At 33.8% G+C, this 21,582-nt stretch overlaps 1 protein-coding gene across 3 annotated transcripts in view; it reads left to right on the forward strand.

Moving 5' to 3' along the window:
• LOC129803635 (neurogenic protein mastermind) overlaps positions 1-21,582 on the forward strand; it is a 123,079-nt gene that overhangs the window by 87,883 nt on the left and 13,614 nt on the right. For all 3 annotated transcript variants that reach the window (XM_055850345.1, XM_055850346.1, XM_055850347.1), the window contains one exon: positions 7,802-9,265. In XM_055850345.1, coding sequence (XP_055706320.1) covers positions 7,802-9,265 — 1,464 coding nt within the window. The remainder of the gene's footprint in view (positions 1-7,801; positions 9,266-21,582) is intronic.

A 21,582-nucleotide genomic window follows, 5' to 3' on the forward strand; every position in this document is an offset into this window, starting at 1 on the left:
AATCCAATCCTAAGTTATTTTTTTCCAAAAAAAATCATGACTTAAGAAAATTTAAGCCATGTGGCTAAGCCTTAGATCTGAAACCCTTATAACACTCCGCATTTTATTTAAATCATGTTATACTTAAGAAAAAAATAATTGTAGAAGTATTGTGCAGTGTTCTTTTCATAGCTAGTTCGCGGGCTTTCCATCTAATCCTGATATAAAAGTTTTTTTAATGATTTAAATATTTGAATTTTTATTAGGAATATTAAAAATAGAACTAGTTTAGTGTTATTATAAAAATTGTAAATATAGATTTTCTCATTTTTCTTTAATGCCCAGCACACAATAATTTTTTTTGTAAACATGTATTCAAAATTTCCTATGAGAGTGAATGAAATGTAGATATAGTTTTCTCGCTCTCTCTCATAGAAAATTTTGAAAACATGTTTACAAACAAAAAGTATTGTGCGTTGGGCATAAGCCATTATAAATCAATTTAGAAAGTTTTCCTAGTAAAAATATCTTCTCCAGTGGTTCGCTTATGAGATAATATCTTCTTGCTCTTTATTATAATCATCCCAAGTGTGCCTTAGCTAAAATCGCTAAAATAGTAAGTCTACTACACGTTTTCGTTTACTTTGACGTGTAACTTAGTAAAAAGATGCATTTCGTTAACAAAAATTTAAGTTTAAAAACTTAAATTTTAAATTTTAAAGTTTGAAATTTCGGACAACGCGGAATCTGGGAAAACTTTGAAAATTTGGACTTCGATAATCAATTTTTTTTTAAAAAGTTTTTTATCAAGTTTTAAGAAGGTTTTCCGGACTCTAAATTAGTTTGTTTTTAATTTTTTTTTTGAAGAGAAATACTAAAATTAACTTTTATTTCTAAATGAAAATTACCAAATGTAATAACGGATTGGCATCAAACGAAAACATTGGCCAATCGCTATTACCCAACAGGTCAATGGTCGAAAAAATTAAAAAAAAAAAAAAAAACAGAATAATTAAATGAAAGCTAAAATATAATAATAGAAAATTAATCTTCGACAAAAAAAAAGAAAATCGATTGAAAAAATGGAAAACCGCTAATTTTTACCGCTTTTGTCAATCGATTGCAAAATATATCACTGATTTTCTTAAAGCTCTGAGAACTATAAATAATCGTCTATCTATAGATTTTCCAAAAATAATTATAAACTGAATTAAAATGAGAATGATTTCTCTCGAATTGTTGTTGATTGTGAATCATACAAATAACTTTATTTCTATTTTGGCAATTTTGTGTATAAGACTATTTTCCCCGAATGAATTGAAAAACAATTCTTCTGAAAGACTCTATATCAAAAATTTCTCTGAAGCCAAAAAAAGAATTTATAAAATGATGTACGAAAAAAAGTGTCTGGCATCTTTAAAGTCTTGTGGCACTTTTTTTTTAAACCCTCCATATAGAGTGATCCTCGGAAATGGCACTTGTTTATTTTCATGAGCTCGTGATTTTTCTCTCCCGAAAAAAAAAGTAACTGCGTTGGTTTTTCTCATGTGATGAACGATTTTTGGAGTGGAAAAAAGAATCTCAGTAAAGAAAAAAAGTATGTAATTAATATTTTGTGTGTGTTTTTGGCGTGATTCTGTTTTCCATAAAGGTTTTTTTTTCGTCTGCCTTCTGTCTTGCTCGATATTGAGCTTTATCGTCTCATTGGTTCTCTCTCGGTGATCGTCGTATTTAGTGTTGATAAGTGTATTTTCGTACAAGAAAAATAAATCCATGACAGGGATGGATTTGAGAAATTGCACAATACATGGGTGCAATTAATGAAAATTATGAAGTAAGCTCTGGAAGGGAATAAATCCTATCTAAGATAATTCGAAAATCTGGTAAAAATTCAATGATACTTCACGTATTTGCCGCATGAGCGCTGACAAAAATTGTCTAATCACTCCAAAACCATGTTTAGTAATGGTTTTCCTCGAAAATGGTTCCAGTGGTTTTTTTTTCATTTTCGAATATGTTTTGAAGATAGTCTTATGCTTTACGGCGTTATCACACTTGCACATTAAAATTTTAATGTGATTCACATTAATTGTCGCTTGTGAGCGTCCAAATATGTTATTTGTGTCTTTGAGTCACTTAATATTTGGGGTTTTTCTATTTATTGATAAAGAAGTGGACATGGCCTGCAAAAATAAGTTTAAATTTACCTAAAGCATAAATATTTTTCACATTAAAAAATTAAAGAGAAAATCGCATTAATTTTTCGCATTAATGCTATAAATAAATTTATATCAAATTTTGCGGGCCAAGTCTACCTTTTTATCAACAAATAGATCAAATTTTGAATATAAAATGATTCAAACACACAAATTACACATTTGGACTCTCACCAGCGACAATTAATGTGAATAATATTAAAATTTTAATGTGCAAGTGTGATAACACAGTTAGGCACACTTACGACTTAAGTCGATAGACAACTTAGTTAGTGGAAAATCATGGAAATGTAGTTTAATCATTATTTCGAATACAATTACGCTAAGCCGTCTCTCGGCTAATCCTCAGGTCTGTCGAGGCCCTTACCATTCACAAGTAGCACTATCTGATAAAAACGGATAAAGACCTTTTTGCGCTTCTTTCAATTTTTATTCGCTACAACATTTCGGGAATCCGATGTACCCTTCATCAGGTCTACAAAACGTTTTGAACAATTTGGTCATATCTTAAAAAAAAATTTGACATTTTCGAACGTTTGAATTTAGAAGACTACTGTATTTTAAAAGCCTAAAATGAGACATTCTTACTTCTTGATAATTCCGCAAGGTTGATGAATTACATCTTTTTCGAATTTCGAAGTGCTCAAGCGTCAATATGTGTAGGTCTTCATTTTGTGAGGAAAATCACAAAGCAACGACACTTATTACTGATGTTCATGTCCCATTATTTAATAACTCCATAATCACTGTATAACTCTTGTGAGTTTTTTGGTCTGATGCTTCAGATATTTTCCCCACGTTCCCCACCTTGTTCGAAAATTTAGTATGAAAATTCGAAATTGAATTTGAATTCTTCGAACATCAACAACTTTTTATGCAAATACAGGTCCATTTACCTTTTATCCAAGACACTATTGGAGAATCAAACTCTATACTTGTGCTTGCACCCAATCAAATAACTCTATAGGGCCTATTTATCAATTGACTAACCTAAATTTAAAAAGTAAACGGAAAATAAACTTATTTGGGCGAAAAACCACGCAAAAAGATCACTCACGGAAAGTTCCATCTCGTGAATTCGAACATTCCGCAAAGCTGGGACGCTTTGCCATGTATTCGAAAATTCGAAATTTTTGACAAATGTCAAACCACCTTAGTAATGTTTTTTTTTCGATATTTGCACTATTTTATTTTACGTTTTCTACACAAAAAAATTTGTACTCATTCCTCGCGTTCAGTAATAACCTTCCCGATTTGAGAGCTCTCTCCGGTTGATTTTTTTTCTGTACCGATTCGAACTGAGAACTTACCTGTAAACCAATTCAAAGCTCGAATGTATACGAGATACACAAAAGTGAACAAGTTCATGAAAAGGACATTTATTTCAAGGAAATTGCAGTTCCAACGTTCTGCTATCCTGAAATTCCACAAAACTACACAAAAATTCACTTTTTGCAGCAAAAGTTTACACACTGTTGTTGATATTGTTGACTATTGAAGTGTCAAGAATACCGAAATTCGAAATAGCAGAACAATCAAGACTTAAGCGGCGTGTACGTGAACTTGCACTTTAGGCTTCCGGTAAATTTCGAATAGTTTATTACAGAAGATTAGATTAGATTGTATAGGGAGCATGGTACGATCTGTGGGCTGCAGACACCTAGGCTCTATTTGAGCCCCTTATGTCTACCCAACAAACCTTACTCCAATTCTTTTAAAACTTGGCTGAACTGCAGAATATCCTGAGCTGCCGCTCTTTTGATATCCCCCAGTGTCAGCACTTCTTTCTTAAAGATCTGAATTCTCTGGCTTGAGAATTTGGAACAATAACATAAAATGTGTTCTACTGTTTCCAGACTCTCTCCACAGCCCCTGCAAGCTGAGGTAACGTCTACACCCAACTTTGCAAGATGTGAATTTAGCCAGTGTCCTGTGTAAATTCCTATAATAACCCTCAAATTCCCCCTGTTAAAATTTAACAAGAGTTGAGATCTATTTAAATCTAATCCATCTATTACGGATTTCGCGAAACTACAGCCTTTTACGTTATTCCAAAGTGCTGTATGCTCTAATCCTGTAATATATTGGAAGTAATCTTTCCGTAATTCTTTCTCAACTCCCAAGACTGGTTCAGGGCCTGTAAAGTCCTGATATACACCAATCTTTGCGAGTTTATCTGCTATTTCATTTCCTAGAATATTGTTATGACCAGGACACCACAGAAGAATAATATTATTATTCTCTGCTAATCTACAAAGATTAGCCCTGATCTCCTTAACAATTTTAGATGTTATAATACCCTGATATGGCGAAGAAAGTGCCTTTTTGCTATCAGAGATAAAATAAATATTTTTTCCTGTGGGATTTTCGTTCACTAACATATTCGTTGCAATCAGAATAGCTCCGACTTCTGCCAAGAAAACTGTTGTGAACCTTCCCATAGAAAAATAAAATTCATCACCTGTATCTAATCGAAATAAACCTACTCCAGCTCTCTCCCCTTGCACTGACCCGTCAGTGAAGATTTTAATGTCATCTTCACCTGCTACTGATAACAGTGCATTAAAGAGAAAGGAATTTTCTGTATTTAAAAATAAAGCACAGTTTGGGATCTCAGCGAAACACTCTGGTGATGTAGAGTCACTAGGCATTTCTAGAAAAGGATATTTGTTAGATATCTCTTTCAAGGCCAAACAGTGCCCTACAACACTGCCTTTCAGTGTCCACAAATCGAGATCGCGTAATCTTAAAGCCCCCTTTGCAGCTTCCATTTCAATGAAAAGTGGAAGAGGCGGTAAACCTAATAGTATCTCTAAAGCAGCTGTTGGAGTCGATCTTATAGCACCCGTGATTGCGATGCAAATATGTCTCTGAAATCTGGTTAGAGTATCTTTGACGCATTGCAAATTCACCCTAGGCCACCAAATTACAGCTCCATACGTCACAATAGGCCTGATCATCACGGTATATATAAAATACACCATTCTTGGTGATAGACCCCAGGTTTTTCCTATAATTGATCTGCACTGCCAAAAACTGCGAAATGCCTTGTCAATTTTTTCGTCCAAATGTTTATTCCAAATAAGCTTCTTGTCAAGGATCAAGCCTAAATATTTGACTTCATTCTTAAGATCGATTTCATTATTAAATAAGATAGGTTTTTTAGTTATTTTAACTTTCCTTTTACGCGTGAAAAGTACCAAATTGGTTTTCTTTGGGTTGACACTTAAACCAGTGCCTAGACACCATTCTTCAACATGTCGGAACGCCGCTTGCATTCTACCACAAATTGTTTCGTAATCGATACCGCACAAAACAATTGTGATATCATCAGCGTATCCAACTGTGAAAAAATAATTATCATTAAGCGTTTCAAGGAGATCTTCAACGGCTAAGCTCCACAAAAGGGGTGATAATACCCCTCCCTGTGGACAGCCTCTATGAATAGAGGCATTAACCGTTTGATCTCCAACTGTAACGCTTATTTTCCTGTTAGTTAGAAGAGCAGATAGCCATCTTCTAACTGTTTCAGGTATACCCTTTCTTTCAGCTGCTTTATTTATAATATCATGGCCTACTCTGTCGAAAGCACCCTCAATATCTAAGAATGCTCCTAATGATAGTTCACCATAGGACAAGGCCTTTTCAATTCTACCCACTACACTATGTAACGCGGTTTCTACGGATCTGCCCGATCTGTACGCGTGTTGACTAGGATGCAGTGGATTAGTTTTTAAAATATTTTCCTTAAGAAATCTCTCACAGATCCTTTCTAAGGTTTTAAGCAGAAAGGACGTGAGACTTATAGGTCTATATGATTTAACTTCACTATAATCTGCTTTTCCAGGCTTGGGAATGAACACAACTTTGGCTTCTTGCCATAAACTAGGGATGTAACCTAAAGCAAGACAGGCTGTATAAATATCCCTTAACAGCTCCAGGAAAAGTTTTTTACTATACGTAATTCTTTGAAATAAGGCAGGAAAGATGCCATCTATTCCCGCTGATTTAAACGGCTTAAAACTTTTAAAAGCCCAAAGTATTTTATCCTCAGAAACGATATCTTTAGCAATTTGCCAATTATGATCAGCCGCACTATACTCCTTTACCACATTCTCAGAATTAATAGAGAGAGTGCTATCAGGAAAGTGCGTCTCAATTAGCAAATTTATCGATTCTGAGTTATTTTTGCAAAAGTTCCCATCCGGTTTTCTGAGAGTACGATCTAAACCTTGGGATTTACCAGCAAAGACCTTTTTGATCCTTGCCGTCTCCATGGTAGATTCAATACTCTCACAGAAGAGACGTTTTGCAGTACGTTTTGATTTTCTTCAGAATGAAGTTATTCTTTTGTATCATTCAGTCATCTTTAATTCAAAATTTCGAACTTCTAACGGTTTTTATGTAAGTTTACGCGTTAAAATTTAAACTTTACTAAACCTCCAATCAGAATCCCGTGTTCACTAAATTATAATTTTTAATGGTTAGTTTTAAACAAAATACCAAATTTAGAGAAAATTGTAGGTAAATTAATTTGATTTCATGAGAAGGTATGAATGTTCAATCCTTCCAATCAAAATTCACCTGGCTTTGGGCCTGCCAAACACATCTCTTAATTATAGATTTGGCGAGAATTGTGTTTATTTTTGGCGAGAGATGCTGAAGATGATACAAAAAGTTAAGAGAGATAGAGAGAGAGTAAGAGAAAATTAGCTGTATATGTTTCATTTACACTGTGTCATCAATAGTCCCCCGCTTTTCCATAGTTTTCTTTTCTCAAATTAAGGAGCATTACGATGAATAAGCAATGTCGAGAAAAAATCCACAGAATACTTGCTTTTTTGGGTTTGTAGCAAATTACAACCGATTTTAAACCTGTTTATCCTGTTTATTATTCATTTCCTGAAAAGTTTAACACGAAGATGGTGAGGTAAACGGCTGCAAAAATTTCGATGTAGTTCGAAAATCGAGTGTCAATTTTTTTTTTGGACATTTTAGAAAAGTTTATTTGAAATAATTAATTTGAAATTTCGAAATGAAAGTCATCCAGTTCCATGAAGTATAAATATATTCGAATAAGCAATGTTTAAGGAAAATACACAGAATATTTGTTTTTTAGGTTTTTTGTGAATTACAACTGATTTTAAAACTGTTTCTGCAGAAAATTCTGCAGAATTTTCATACAACACTCGGATCCACCTTTAGAACAAAATTCTGCAGAATTTTCGGCAGTTACATTTTCAAATCTGACGAATTTCTGCAGAATTTGCCGGGTGGGTTTGGCACAAAGTTCGAAGTTCGAAAATTAGCTGTCAACATTCTTCGAAAAGTTTATAATTCGAAATTTCGAAATGAAACTGTTTTCTTTAAATTAGTTTTTCAATAAATTAAATTAATTTAATTTAAAAATTTTAATTTATTTAATTTAAAAATTAAATTAAATTATAATAATAAATTCAAAAAATAAAGAAATTATTTCTTTAAATTAAATTTCTTTAAATTAATTCTACGAAAAGATGCAAAAATCCCAATAAAAGTGTCCCTACTGGCATGATCATAAATGTATTTTTCCTTTTGGTTTTGTCCTTGCCAAAAAAAAAAAACAGCAACAGAAATTCCTCAAGAGACCATCTGACGAAGTTGAAGCTGGTCCAGATAGCTACGAGCCTCCTGTGAAACTTCAGCACAACGGCTCGGAAAACCTCACAAAGTTCTCAGTGGAGATTGTTCAGCAACTAGAGTTCACCACGTCCGCGGCAAATTCGCAGCCCCAGCAGATCAGCACGAACGTGACAGTTAAAGCGCTGACCAACACATCGGTGAAGAGCGATGGTGGTCATGCGGGTGGTGGGGGTGGTGGGGCAAACAATGGGGCCCAGACACAGCAACCACAGCAGGGCCAGACGACGCAGACAAATGGGTCAGCCAATGGCGGCGGCGGCGGTCAGAAGAGTCCCCAACCATCGCAGATGCACGACCTGGGTAACTTGGTTGAGTGCAAACAGGAGCCGGACCATGATTTTGCCGATCTGGAACAGTGTGCTGCGGCATTGGAAAAAGATGCAGCTGCCAATGGCCACTTCCCGGGACTGTCAGATCTCATTGGAGATGACACAAATGACGAGAGTGATACATTCAAGGAGCTCATCTCGGATCTCTCGGACTTCCATCCGGAGCTGTTGGACTTCGAGGAGAAGCCCCAGGTGGAGATAAAGACAGAGGAGGGCTCCCTCAAGGGGGATGCAATTCAGCACAGTCTGATGGAGGGCAATGGTGGGATGATGAAGGGTGCCGGGAGTCCCATGACACAGTTCCCTGGCTCCACGTTCAGTGATAACCAAAGTATGGGCAAGAGGGGATTCGGGGGAGGGGGAGGAGGAGGAGGAGGAGCTGGTGGAAATGGGGGTGGTATGTCAGAACTCAGTCCGGCTGCTCAGACACTTAAGCACATGGCTGAGCAGCATCAGCACAAGAATGCCATGGGAATGGGATTCCCGAGGCCGGGTCAGGGACAAGGTGGTGGTGGAGGGGGAACGGGTGGCGGAGCACCAAATGGGGGCCAGCAGAGACCAAACTACAGTGACACCTTTGGACCCTTCGGGGCGGGTGATTTTATATCAGGCGGCGGTGGCGGTGGGAATTTTCACAAGAATGGCCCACCGGGAGGGCAGGGACCACCCGGGGGTACATACCCAAGTCCGGATATGGTTAAGCAGGAGATGATGTATGCCCAGAATGAGTTTGATCTCAAGCGAATGGCACAGATGCCAAATGCAGCTGGTAAAATGGGTACAGGGGGCCCTGGTGGGGCCTACAAACAACCCGGCCAGCAGCAACAGTACTCCCCCTATGGATCTCCGGGCAGTATGTCCAATCACGGAAGTCCTGGACCGGGATTCATGGGGGCACCGAGAGGTGGTCCGGGTCAGGGACCTCAAGCGACGGGGCCCCCGAGGCCACCATCGGGACCAGGAGTGGCAGGACCCCAAGGGCCCCAGGGAACACTACAGATGAAGCAAACGCAGCAGTTGCACATCAGTCAGCAAGGACCCGGCGGGCATGGTATCCAGGTGAGTGTCATTTTTATTTTTTCAATGTTCAAATTCTACATTTTAAATTTTTGGAAAGGGAAATGAAAAAGATAACTGTTGTGGTCGTCGTCAAATCGAGTGGACTGTATTTTTTTTTATAAATTCTCTTTATTTTGTCGTCGTCTTACAGCAGATCTAGTAGAGCTAATAAGTAAACTTATTAAAAGTCGTCCTAATTACTAAATAAATCGTCTTTGTCTTTACCTAATAAGACTTCAATCTTGTTCTGGATATCACCTAAAATATCTAATAAATCCGTCTGTCTCTATTTAATCAATATATCGCAAAGAAAAGAAATACCCTCTTAGATTCAATAGATAACATAATTTTACACCATTTTTACAACTTACTCGAGAAAATAACCAAAATTCTATAGTCGTCGTCGTCACGCGTGTCTCGCCATTAAAGTCACAAAACGAAAAGACAAAATGCCGGAAGGGCCTAAATTACAATGCCAAAAAATATTTATTCATAAAATTTCCGTCAGATGGAGTTCTGTCCACAACAATAACAGATAAAAAAATTAAAAGGAAAGTAGGGGAACTTAGGGCATAATGTGACAAGGACATTCTATTCCTTCCTGCAATAACAAGAACTTGCAAGAACCTTGAGGTTACATGTAAAGAATCTCTCTGCTACCTTAAGCTTACCTGGAGAGGAATTCTGTAACGCTATGGCAATGCCATTATGACAAATTGGGTTCGAATATCTTAGGAGAGATTTTTCGAAAATGCGATTCTATAGCCGTGACATTGCCATTTCAGCTCACGTGGCATTGTCAGAAGTCACATATTTGAGATTTCTGGCAATTCAAATGACAATGAATTTTGTTAATCAAATCAACCAAGACGTACTGTATTTTCATAAAATCATCAAGTAAAGGGATTTCATTAAAAAATGGCATTGAATAAATGAGCAGTAAAAAGTTAAAATTGATCAGTAACAAAAAAATTTGAAACAGTGATATTATCGTCCAAATTTTGGCAAAGGGAAAATAAAAGGCTTTTCACTCTAATATGGAACTATTTTAAATGTTAAATATATAAATTGGGCCCATTTTTTTTAAAGATTTAAGTTTTTTACTGACCATAATTAGATATTTACTGCTCATTTTTAATTTTTTACTGCCCATTTAGAATTTTTTACTGCTCGTTTGTTTTTTGCCTTAAAAAAATCAGTTAATTGCATTTCGAACTCATATGATATGACAAAAAAAAGTTCGATTGGCATTGTCAGGTTTCGAACTCACGCGTGACAATGTCACGAAAATTACAGAATTCCCCTAATGGACTTATCAGTGGTTATCTTCTATTTTAAATAGTTTGAGTACAGAAGACCAACAAAAAAAAAAAGCTCATTGAAATCGGTTAATACACATCAGAGAAAGAGTCCGGTCAATTTCCACCTTTTTTGTTCCTCGAATTTCCATGAATTTTTAGTTTTTACATACTCTGGAGATTATACAATGCAAAAGAATAACAAAAAATGTAGCTTTGACAAACGAGATGACGTGAAAAAGGCATTGGAAGTATTCCTGAAGGGCAAGGAACTATGAGAATGAAGGTGGCTGAAATAGGGCACCAAAGCTATGTCTATATTTTTATTCATTTTAAAATGTATTAAGAATGATTTTAGAGTAAATAAAGACGATAAACTGTCTACATACAAGGTTCTAAGCAACACTCCTTAAGTAGAAGGAATAAAAAAAAATCAATTTGTATAAAAAATATTAAATTTCAAACTTGAGACTTTGGCGCTTGCATGCAACTATGCCGAAATTTGGTACACTTACCCTATGCTTTTGAACTTGAATAATTCAAGATGGCGATTTTTCCAGTGATAGGTGTCTAAGGACGAAATGTTCAGTTGGACTACCTCCAAAACATTTCCAAAAATGAACGAAATCGCCAGGGCCAATTTTTTGCAAAGTTAGAAAAACCTCATTTTTTGCCTATTTTTGGGGGTTAGGGAACGCACGAAAGGGGAAAGGGAAAAACTAAAGAGGTTAGGTTCGAGATAATGTCATTTGAAAAGGGGTCATCGAAGACCGGAACTTGATATCTCTTACCGTTTGAATTTTATATGGGTCAAAAAATTGAAAAACTTTACTTTTTCATTACTTTTCCGATCCATCACCGTTTACGACCGATGCAGTCTGATTCAGAATTTAAAGACCTTTCAAAAAAGTCCAAATTTAACCAAATCCGTTGAAAATTAGGCCCTCCAGAGTGGTTGAACTTTGACCTTGAATAATTCAAAATGGCGATTTTTACCGTGATAGGTGTCGAAGGACGAAATGTTCAGCTGGATTGCCTCCAAAACATATTCAAAAATGAAGGAAATCGCCAATTTTTTGCACAGTCAAAAAAAACATGTTTTTGGAGGGGATAAAGGGGGGGGGGTAATTTGGGTAAGTTAGTTAGATAGAGAACGTTGGCTTGTGGGTGGGTCACCGAAGACCGGAAGTCAATATCTCTTACCGTTTGGCAGCCAGGATGGAGAGAAGTTGAAAAAAAAACACGATTGGTAAAACTGCTCTCTCTTGGAGTTCGAGCAGTTAAAATTACAGGATCATTATTTTTTAATCTGTCCTAAAAAATTTTAAGAAAACGGCTTTGTATGTGTAATTAGGTTTCCGAGCCTTCATAAAAGAAGGTTGGGGAACCAAGGGCAAAAAAAAGGGCCAGTTAAACGAAACTGTACTTCAAAAGCATTGTTGATGAATAAATTTATCTATCTATCTAAAAAAAAAAAAATATGTGACAAAACGGACATTCCATTCTTTCTTGAACTCCCAGAAGGTGTAAGAAATATTTAAACAGTATATTCAACAATAAAATAAAATATTAAAGAATTGGATTAAAACGGAATTCATGGCGGGCATTCTTTTTAAGCCGAGACACATCTGGGGGATTATAACAGATTAGCGTTACATTATATTACAGTAATGAAACACGGTAGGAGATTTTCCGTGATCGGCGCATGGAACAGTGAAGTGTATTTCTAAATAACTCCATTTAAATGGGCTTAAACCCGGCTTCTAAACGAGGATAATTAAAATAAACCTCACTGTGTGTCTTGGAAAATCTCTCCCAGTGATTTGTTTCTTGAATAAAATTTTTCAGTCGCCTGTTATTACTTCCAAACATGTCTCGGCTAAAATGAAAAGTCTTGCAGAACATTCTATTCTGTGACAAATTTAGCGCACAGTTTTATTGCGATGTTGATGAAAATTCAAGGAAATATCAAGGACAACAAGGACTTCATTCTCTTTAACATAAAACTATCTCTTAAAAAATTGCAATTCGTTTTTTTTTTGGGAGAATCTTACACAAAAATTCCCGTTTTTTTCACATAACGGAAAGTCCTATTCATTAGCCAAGGCACCCACCATTTTTGGGATATGCGTCTTTTTGGTTACCCAAGACACAAACCATTTGTCGGCTTATAGCCTTTCGCGTCAGCCAAGACACAAACCTTTTTTCGGGTGGATTTCGGTTAACTTCAGATATGTAAATATTTAATTTTTTGCATTTCAATGAATTTATTCTGAGTAATCGTGAATACAGCAAAGTAATTTTTTCGAAAAAGGCGTTCGAAAATCAGGCCCAACGGCTTAATATTTTGTGCACTGGGGCCATATCCTCCAGATGTGAGAGTTTGATTTTGTGGGAAAAGCCAACTCTCCGTGTGGAACTCGCCTATTCGGTATCTACGGAATTTTTGATTGGAAATTTTCTCATAAAAAAAACCGGGGAGAATTCTCGAGTGGTATTCCCGGTGAGAGTTTGATTAATTTACAAAGAAAATAAGCAAATTAATTAAAATATCGCGTTTTTTAAGTTTTAAATGGTTTTTAAATGATTATTTCCCTTAATAAACACAATTTCCGTATATTTATAATAAATTTTAATGAAGTTTTTTTCTTAATAAACTGGGCAGGAATTTCGAACTTTTTTCTTATTATCTCTTATTATTTTTCTAATTGTTTGATTTTAATACCAATCATTTTCCAAATTGTTTATTATTTTAATATTATTTTGTTTCAGCTCTCGTAAATAAGAAAACGGTTGTAGGCATTTAATTATTAGATCTTTGATTAACTTATTTATATTCTTAATAAATACGGAATTGAACAGATTTTTAGCAGTTTACTTGGCTGTGAACTGATTAAAACTCTTATTTTTTGTTTTAAGTAAAACTGAAAAAAAAGATCGCATAATTTATAGAGAGTTTATCGGGCAAAGGTTCTTTTTTAGTAAGTTGAAATTGTTAGATTTCAAGAACCAACAAAACAAATATTTTAAGCAGCAAAATAATACAAGTTATTATAAAATTAACAAATGGATAACAATAATTGAACAAATATTTAAAAATGGTGTAGTTACGTGTTCTTCCTTAAATTAGAAAAAAAATTATTGAATGAGATTCTTGATATTCGCATCTATATTATCCTTTAAAAAAAAACATATCAATTTTGAATTTTACTCGAGAGTGATGTTTATCACATCAGTATCTTCTAAATTTAAAATGTTCAACGATCTTTGTATGTTTTTATAGAGATAAAACCGGATTCTGAAAGGGAATAAAATTCTATATCTAATTCTGTAATAATCGAAAAATCAAAAAATCCTCAAACTGCCATTAAAATAGCGGAAGTGCGAATTATTTATCAAACATTGCGAAAATATCATGAATATTTGTCGAGGTTCTCAAGTATTGCAAAAATGTTACAAAAGTACTCGTCAAATCCGAAAACAACACCAAATTAGTGACTAAGAAAACTTTTCTTGGGGAAAACTCGTAACCTCTTAACACTTTAATATGCGTCGTCACTTGAAAATTGGTTCGAAAAATTACAAAAAATATAAGAAAATATGAAAATATTGAAAAAGTAAGTAAGAATTGTTGCAGAATAATATTGCAGAGAAAAATAAGGTGAAAATTAACTTTACACCTTTATTTCTTTTCCGAATTTCTGTTGGAATTTTACTTACTATTTTCAAAAGAAGCGCAAATTATAAACTAGAATTTTTAAATTTTACAGGAATATATATTTATATGAATCCAATAATCCTTGTCAAATTGCTAAAATAAAAAAGAAAAATTCAATGGAAACTGGTTTTTTGTTACAAAAATATCTGAAAATTCACTTTAGCATTATTTGACAATTTTCAGAAAATTTATACAAAACTACAAGAAAATGAGAAAATCTTTATACGTATAAATACGTATTTATAATTGAATTGGTGAAAATGCAAAGGACCTTTTTTTTAAGTTTTTTTATTGTAGTAAAATCAGGGGCCTCTCGTTCGACATTTCATTTTTCCATACGTTTTTGCATAAAGGCACTGAAGACTATTGGCAAGTTTTTTCCTAAAGAGAATTTACTTATCAGTCTGATATATTGCGAAATCGTACATTAAAAGCTATCTAAAAATACATATTTCATAATGTTCGCCGAAATAATGCAAGAACTAGGAGCAAATTTGTTTAAGTCGCGGTGCAATATCTGCAAAATTTTTACAAGGAAAACTGAAAAAATATCTTCACTTTTTATTAGGCTTGATGGGCCCCTGAGTAAAATATTAAAAAGAGAATTTTGGCATGAAATGCCGTTGTAGTCATTTAAGTGTTAAGAGGAGTCACGACGAATAAATCAAAGCTTATAACAATGTTATTTAATTGTTTATTCATTAATTCAATTTATAATTACTTCAGTATTCAGTTTTTTTGCGATCAAAAACAGCGCGCGGAATGTCAAAAAACGATTTCCACAAGGAGTTCCACACGAAAATCTCACCTGATTCTCTCCGATTTTCGTGGATACGGAGAGCGGGCAGGTGGGATAAATAGGAGAAAATGTCACGGAGAGAAACTTGCGTAAAATCTTCTCTCACAAAGTGGAGGATACGGGCCCTGAAAATTAGACAAGAAGACATCATGAGAAAGATCAGTGTAATTAATTCGAAAGCACAATTTCGAATCAAAATAGCCTCATTTGACATGCTGTTTAAATGTCACTTTTGAAGTGAATTTTTTGCGATTTTACACCGAGTGATGTCATTTATAAAAGTTTTTTGAAATATAAATACGAGAATAAATACGTATTTAACGGATCTAAATTATTCTGGAATTCTTTTATAATGCCTCCGGTACACCTTTTAGATCAGGCAAATTTCATGAAGTCAAACTTCGGATCCCTTTCTTTCTCACATGTTTTGCATATGACTATCTCATTCTTTCGCATATCAAATTCGATTGATCTAAATTGAATTTGGAGTGATGTTTAAAAGAAGAAGAAGAGTACAAGAGAATGAGATAGACATATTCAAAGCATGTGAGAAAGAAAGGAATTCGAATTTCGACTTCATGAAATTTTCCTGATCTAAAAGGTGTGCCGGAGCCATGATGCACAAATTTTGGATTATAAAAATTTTTTGATTATTTATTTTAATTAAGGCAATTAAGGACTCAAACTGCTTAAACCGTTAAAACTTTGAACGCGTTTAAGGATGTTTATAATCGATATTTGCGGTAAAAAAAAATTTGGTCTCTTTTTTATTTTGAAAGATATCGAATTTTGATATTGTCGCCTTGTCACAATTTGCCCCAGATTCCCCTAAATGACATGAAAATTGCCACACTTTTGGTCAGATTTAGTTTTTACGTTTAATCTTCCAACTTGTTGGCTTGGAAAAAGCTCTATTCTGAACTATCCTCTGTGCAATTTATTGGACTTTTGATGGTGAAACGAGATTCTGATCCCAAATAGCCTGATACGAGATTTCTTCTTCCTCCAGTAATACAATACTTTGGTAGATTAATTGAGATTTGTGAGATTCAGAGTTTTTTTTTTGTTAAATTTCCATTGGTGCTATGAGAATTGTGAGAATGATTTCCATTGCGCTACAATTTTTCTCTGGTCTTTAATTCTTATGATTCAAGTGTGGAGTGTTTTTTTTTTGGCGCAATCTCTGAAATTACGCCAGAGTCAAGCTGAAATTTGCGTTATGTATTTTGGCTGATAAAATGTTGATTAATTGATGGGCATGGAAGAGAAATGAGAAGCATAAATGTGCGAGAAGAAATGAGAAAGAATGAGGAAGAAGTGGCATTTGAATTTTTTAGAAATATTTGCAAGAAAAAAAAGTTCTGGGAAATTATAAAATTATATCATTTAAAGGGCTTCGTATTATTTCTGTTTTTTCTATTGATCAAGGGGATGACATTTGGTTCAAGGGTCAATATGACAGGTAATATTGAGGATTTGCTCAGGTTAGGTGTGTCTGAGGGTTTTCATACATACCTACATATAGTATTTTCACAATGCCCAAAAAAAAAAGTTATGCCACAAAGCACTCAGAATAATATGAAGCGTGGAATTTTACCTTGGAGAATTTAGTGTTTCTTTTCCAGTGCTTTAGAGTGCCATTGTATTTTGCTTCTGTCTCTTTCCCACTCCCTCTTTCACTCCCTTTTACTCTTAATTAATCTAACTCGAAAGCAGATAATTTTTGCGTCATATTTCACCAAAAAAAAAAAGAGATACTGAAGAAAAAATAGTGACGTGTAAAAATTACCAATGATTATTTTTTTTCTGGTTGATGTTAAACACTGTATTTGACATTTTTTGGCACTAAACTTCCTCCTTGGTATTGTTTCAAAATCACATAAAAAAATTATGTTTCACTGGCATTCGACATTACCGGAAGGATTTCTCATTGGCACGCTTTTTCACTCTTCTTACTTCTTTTTTTTGCCTGTGCTGCTAAATATTTTCCATAACTTCTTAATGGAATTTGAAGGTCTTGATGAAGGAGAAAGAAGCTAAATGCGATGAATTTTTCTGAAATATATATGCTTGGTTAACATGTTACATGAGTGAGTCTCGGGTAATCTCCGCTAATGGTTCGGTACTGAGATAAATTTCCTCCATCATCTGCGAAAGCTTGCCTAAAATATAAAATATTACTGAACCCAAACAGAAGTAGATTTTGATTCTCCAATAGTGTCTTGGATAAAAGGTAAATGGAACTCTATTTGCACAGAAAGTCGTTGAAGTTCGAAGAATTCAAAATCAATTTCGAATTTTCATACTAAATTTTCGAACAAGGTGGGAAAAAACTTATCAAATATCACACTAAAAAGCCTGCAAAAGAGTTACTGAGCCCGATCACAAGTAGATTTTGATTCTCCAATAGTGTCTTGGATGAAAGGTAAATGGAACTCTATTTGCACAAAAAGTCGTTGAAGTTCGAAGAATTCAAATTCAATTTCGAATTTTCATACTAAATTTTCGAACAAGTTGGGGAAATTTTATCAAATATCACACTAAAAAGCCGGCAAAAGAGTTACTCAGTGATTATGGAGTGATTAAATAATGGGACATAAACAATAAACGTCGTTGCTTTGTGTTTTTCCTCACAACAATGTGAAGACCGTCACATTTTGACACTTGAGCACTTCGAAATTCGAACAGGATGTAACTTCCGCCACCTTGCGAAAGTATTGAGAAGTAAGAAAGTCTCTTTTTTGGATCTTCAAATAGATTTTCGAATTTTTCAAGATCTACTTCTGTACGGAAAGACTCTTTCCGTACAGAAGTAGTTCTTGAAAAATTCGAAAATCTATTTGAAGATCCAAAAAAGAGACTTTCTTACTTCTTGGTAATTTAGCCAGGTGGCCGAGATACATCCTGTTCGAATTTCGAAGTGCTCAAGTGTCAAAATATGACGGTCTTCATATTGTTGTGAGGAATAACACAGAATAACGACGCTTACTGTTCTTGTCCCATTACTTAATCACTCCATAATCACTGAGTAACTCTTTTGCCAGCTTTTTAGTGTGATATTTGATAAATTTTCCCCACCTTGTCCGAAAATTTAGTATGAAAATTCGAAATTAAATTTAAATTCTTCGAACATCAACGTCTTTTTGTGCAAATAGAGTTCCATTTACCTTTTATCCAAGACACTATTGGAGAATCAAAATCTACTTGTGTTTACACCCAGTGTGTCCTGGCTAAAACATAAAATCTGACTTGATCAAATTCATGCATTTGGGACTGAAATGTCACCTGAATTAGACAAAAATTCGGGCAACAAACTTTTTGAAATGCAACGATTTTTTATTCATCTGCATACACATATTAAGTTTACCTACTTATATATATTGTAAATTTCATGAAAATCCCTTAGTAATGCAAAATCACATCAAAATTAAGATAAGCCATGGAAAATTTTTAGCATATTTGCTTCATTTGATAATCATAATCAAATTAGAAAAATGTCAACAAACTTCTTTAAAATTTAACTGCTGCCCAAATGAAAAAGTAGTCCCATCTTAAGAGAGCCGAATTAGCGAAACTTTACCGTAGAAGATTGGAAATTTAAAGATTTAAGAATGTCTCAAAATATGCTTAATGTATTCTAAAGGGGGTTCTGGATACAACAGAGGTAATGTAAATTCTGAACAATTCATTTTGACACCAGGCATTTTCCAGGATTTTCAATATTTATCTGAAAAATCAAAGAAAGAAATCAAGAAAAATCTGAAGAATTGAATATGCCAAAAGTAAGACAACTTTGTAACAAGATAAAGTCCGGTTTGGGGTTTTTATTTCGGGATGAGATATAGAGTTTAAAGGCCCTCTTATGGCCTCTAGATTTGACAGCCATTAAGGACTATTTAAACGAAGGTATTTTAATTCGATTCTTTCTCGAAATAAAAGCTGTGCTTTAAACCCGTTCTTTTATACATACGTACACTGAAAGAAATCCGAAAAAGTTAAAACAATATTCCGGAAACGTTAATTTTACCTTGCAGTATTGATCCAAAATCGGTGTAAATATTACCCTATTTAGGTGTATTGGGAGTTAAAGTTACCCTTTTTCATGTTAATTTTACCCTTAAAAAGGTGTAAAATTAACATTAAAAAATGTTGATATATTTTTACACTTAAAAAGTGTTAAAGTTATGAGGAAAAAATGTTAATCGCACCCTCTTTTTTTCTCAGTGTACTCTAACGTTTTGTGAAGCGAACAAATGGATCTTGTTAAAATTTTGTCAAAAAGATGTAAGTATACCAATTTGACAAAACTTCTTCTCAAATTTTACTTGGAAAACATCATTTTGACAAACTTTTAACAAAAACTAGTTGACCGCAAGTTTACCAATGTTTTTCCACGTTTTATAAGAGACACTCACAGCAGAAGTGAACTTTTTTTTAAATAGGGAAATGCATACAAAGGAGACCACTTCTGCTCTGAGCGTCTCATATAGAAGAACATCCTTTTGACAGACTGTTCTTATCGATTTGACAAAAGTTTTCCTCACATTTTACTTGGAAAAAATTCTTTTAACTAACTTTTAACAAAATATGGTGGACCGTTGATTTGTTAATTTTTTTTAGTATTCTTTATGAAAAAAGATCCTTTTGACAAACTTTTCTGTCAATTTGACAAAACTTCTTCTCACATTCGACTTGGAAAAACATCCTTTTGACAAACTTTAAACAAGATCCACTTGGTCGTCGAGTTAACAAACTTTTCTTATTAATTTGACAAAACTTTTTTTTTTTCAAAGTAATGTTTAGAAATAAAATACTCTCTCTGTACTAAAAAAAAAGTTGTAAGTTTGGAAAAAAAAGTATTTACAGAACATTATATACTTACCTTAAAAGAATTAAATAAACTATTATTGCCATTGAGAATAGGGGAAGTCTTTCAGGCTTCGCACACATTCTGGCTTTGAACACTTTATATTTTTCCGTATTCCTTTAAGGGGTTACGTGGGTCAAAAAGACTTAAAAAAAAACACCATATTTTCTCTAATTTTTTTCAACATATATAATAATAATAATAATAATAATAAGTTTATTGGTTCATGCCCAGGATACAGAAAGTAACATGTAGGACTATACAATATAAAATATGTAGATAGAGATAGTTCGAAATAATTACAAAGGTACATACATAATACTTAAATACATACTAAATTTTAATTTAAGTTCTGTACCATATTTAAACTATATTTTCTGAAATTTTCATTTACAAAAAAACTCAGCCGTTGGGACCTAATTTTCGACAGCCTTTTTTGGATAATACAATGGATGTCAATAGTTTATTGCCTAATGTATATTTGAAAAAACAAGTGAAAAAATAATAGAAAAAATTACTTTTTCAAAATTTTCTTTTTGCAAGTGATTTCCCTGCAAGCCGTAGATCTTGTATATATTTTTCAAAAAAACAATAATAATTTTATTTCATATCAAAAATAATTGTTTTCCAAAAGGTGATCATTTTTGATTCGTCAAAAGTCTGTTGCCTCATTTGAAAAAATTATTCAAAATTATCAATGCTTTAAAAAAAATATTGAAACTTAATAGCTCTTTAGAGCTATTAAGCTCTGGGTTGGGAACATAACTTAACCACCCATATTCGTGATCAGGAAGTGGAGAAACACATTTTGGCAAAGTTTGGGCCCGATCGGAGAACATGAAATTTTGGTAGGATTATAGTAGGTGAGATTGTTAAGAATCTCACCTAATATATTAAATTATTTTTTAAACTTTTTGGCCCTTTAAAAAATATATTTTTAGCAAACAGTATAGTATTTTTTATTGTTGTCTTTTTTGTCGTTTTGATCAAGAATTGTCAAAAGTGCTTTATGACCTATGCCAACAGTTATAAATTGCTGGTTTTGGTAATGAGTAAGTTACGATAATTGTTGATCCAAGCAACTAATTTTTTTTTGTTATTTTCTTCACTTTTGCAAAATTTTTGAACAATTATTTTTAAATGGATAAAAAGGTTCTTTAATAAAAATGGGTGAGATTAGAAGGAATCACACCTAATTACAATCAAGTCGCATTATATTCTAACTTAAAAGAATATTATGATATGAATGCATAAAATTCTTTTAGGTTAGAATTAACACAAGAGAACATTGCAAATTTCGAATTTCAATGGCATTTCCTCTCAATTGATATACTGGTCAATTTTCTTTTTTGTTCATGCCTTTTATGCTACACAGTCTCTCTTCTTTTTGTTGCTTTTTCTGCACTTTTTGTTGTGTCTTTTGAGATGGTATTTCCTCACCGTGTCTTTCTTCAGTGGATGAAGCAAGGCTACAAGAAGAGAGGAGATCATCAAGGCAAAAAGGTAGAAAGAAGAGTGTATGTTATTCCAAATGCCTTCTTATATTTTCTTCATCATCTTCTCTTTGGCTATAATATGGATTAGAAAAGGAGAAAGAGGGAGAAAGAGAGAGATTTTTAATGTTTTGTTTGTTAC

The sequence above is a fragment of the Phlebotomus papatasi genome, chromosome 2, assembly GCF_024763615.1.
Source record: "Phlebotomus papatasi isolate M1 chromosome 2, Ppap_2.1, whole genome shotgun sequence".
NCBI lineage: Eukaryota > Metazoa > Arthropoda > Insecta > Diptera > Psychodidae > Phlebotomus > Phlebotomus papatasi.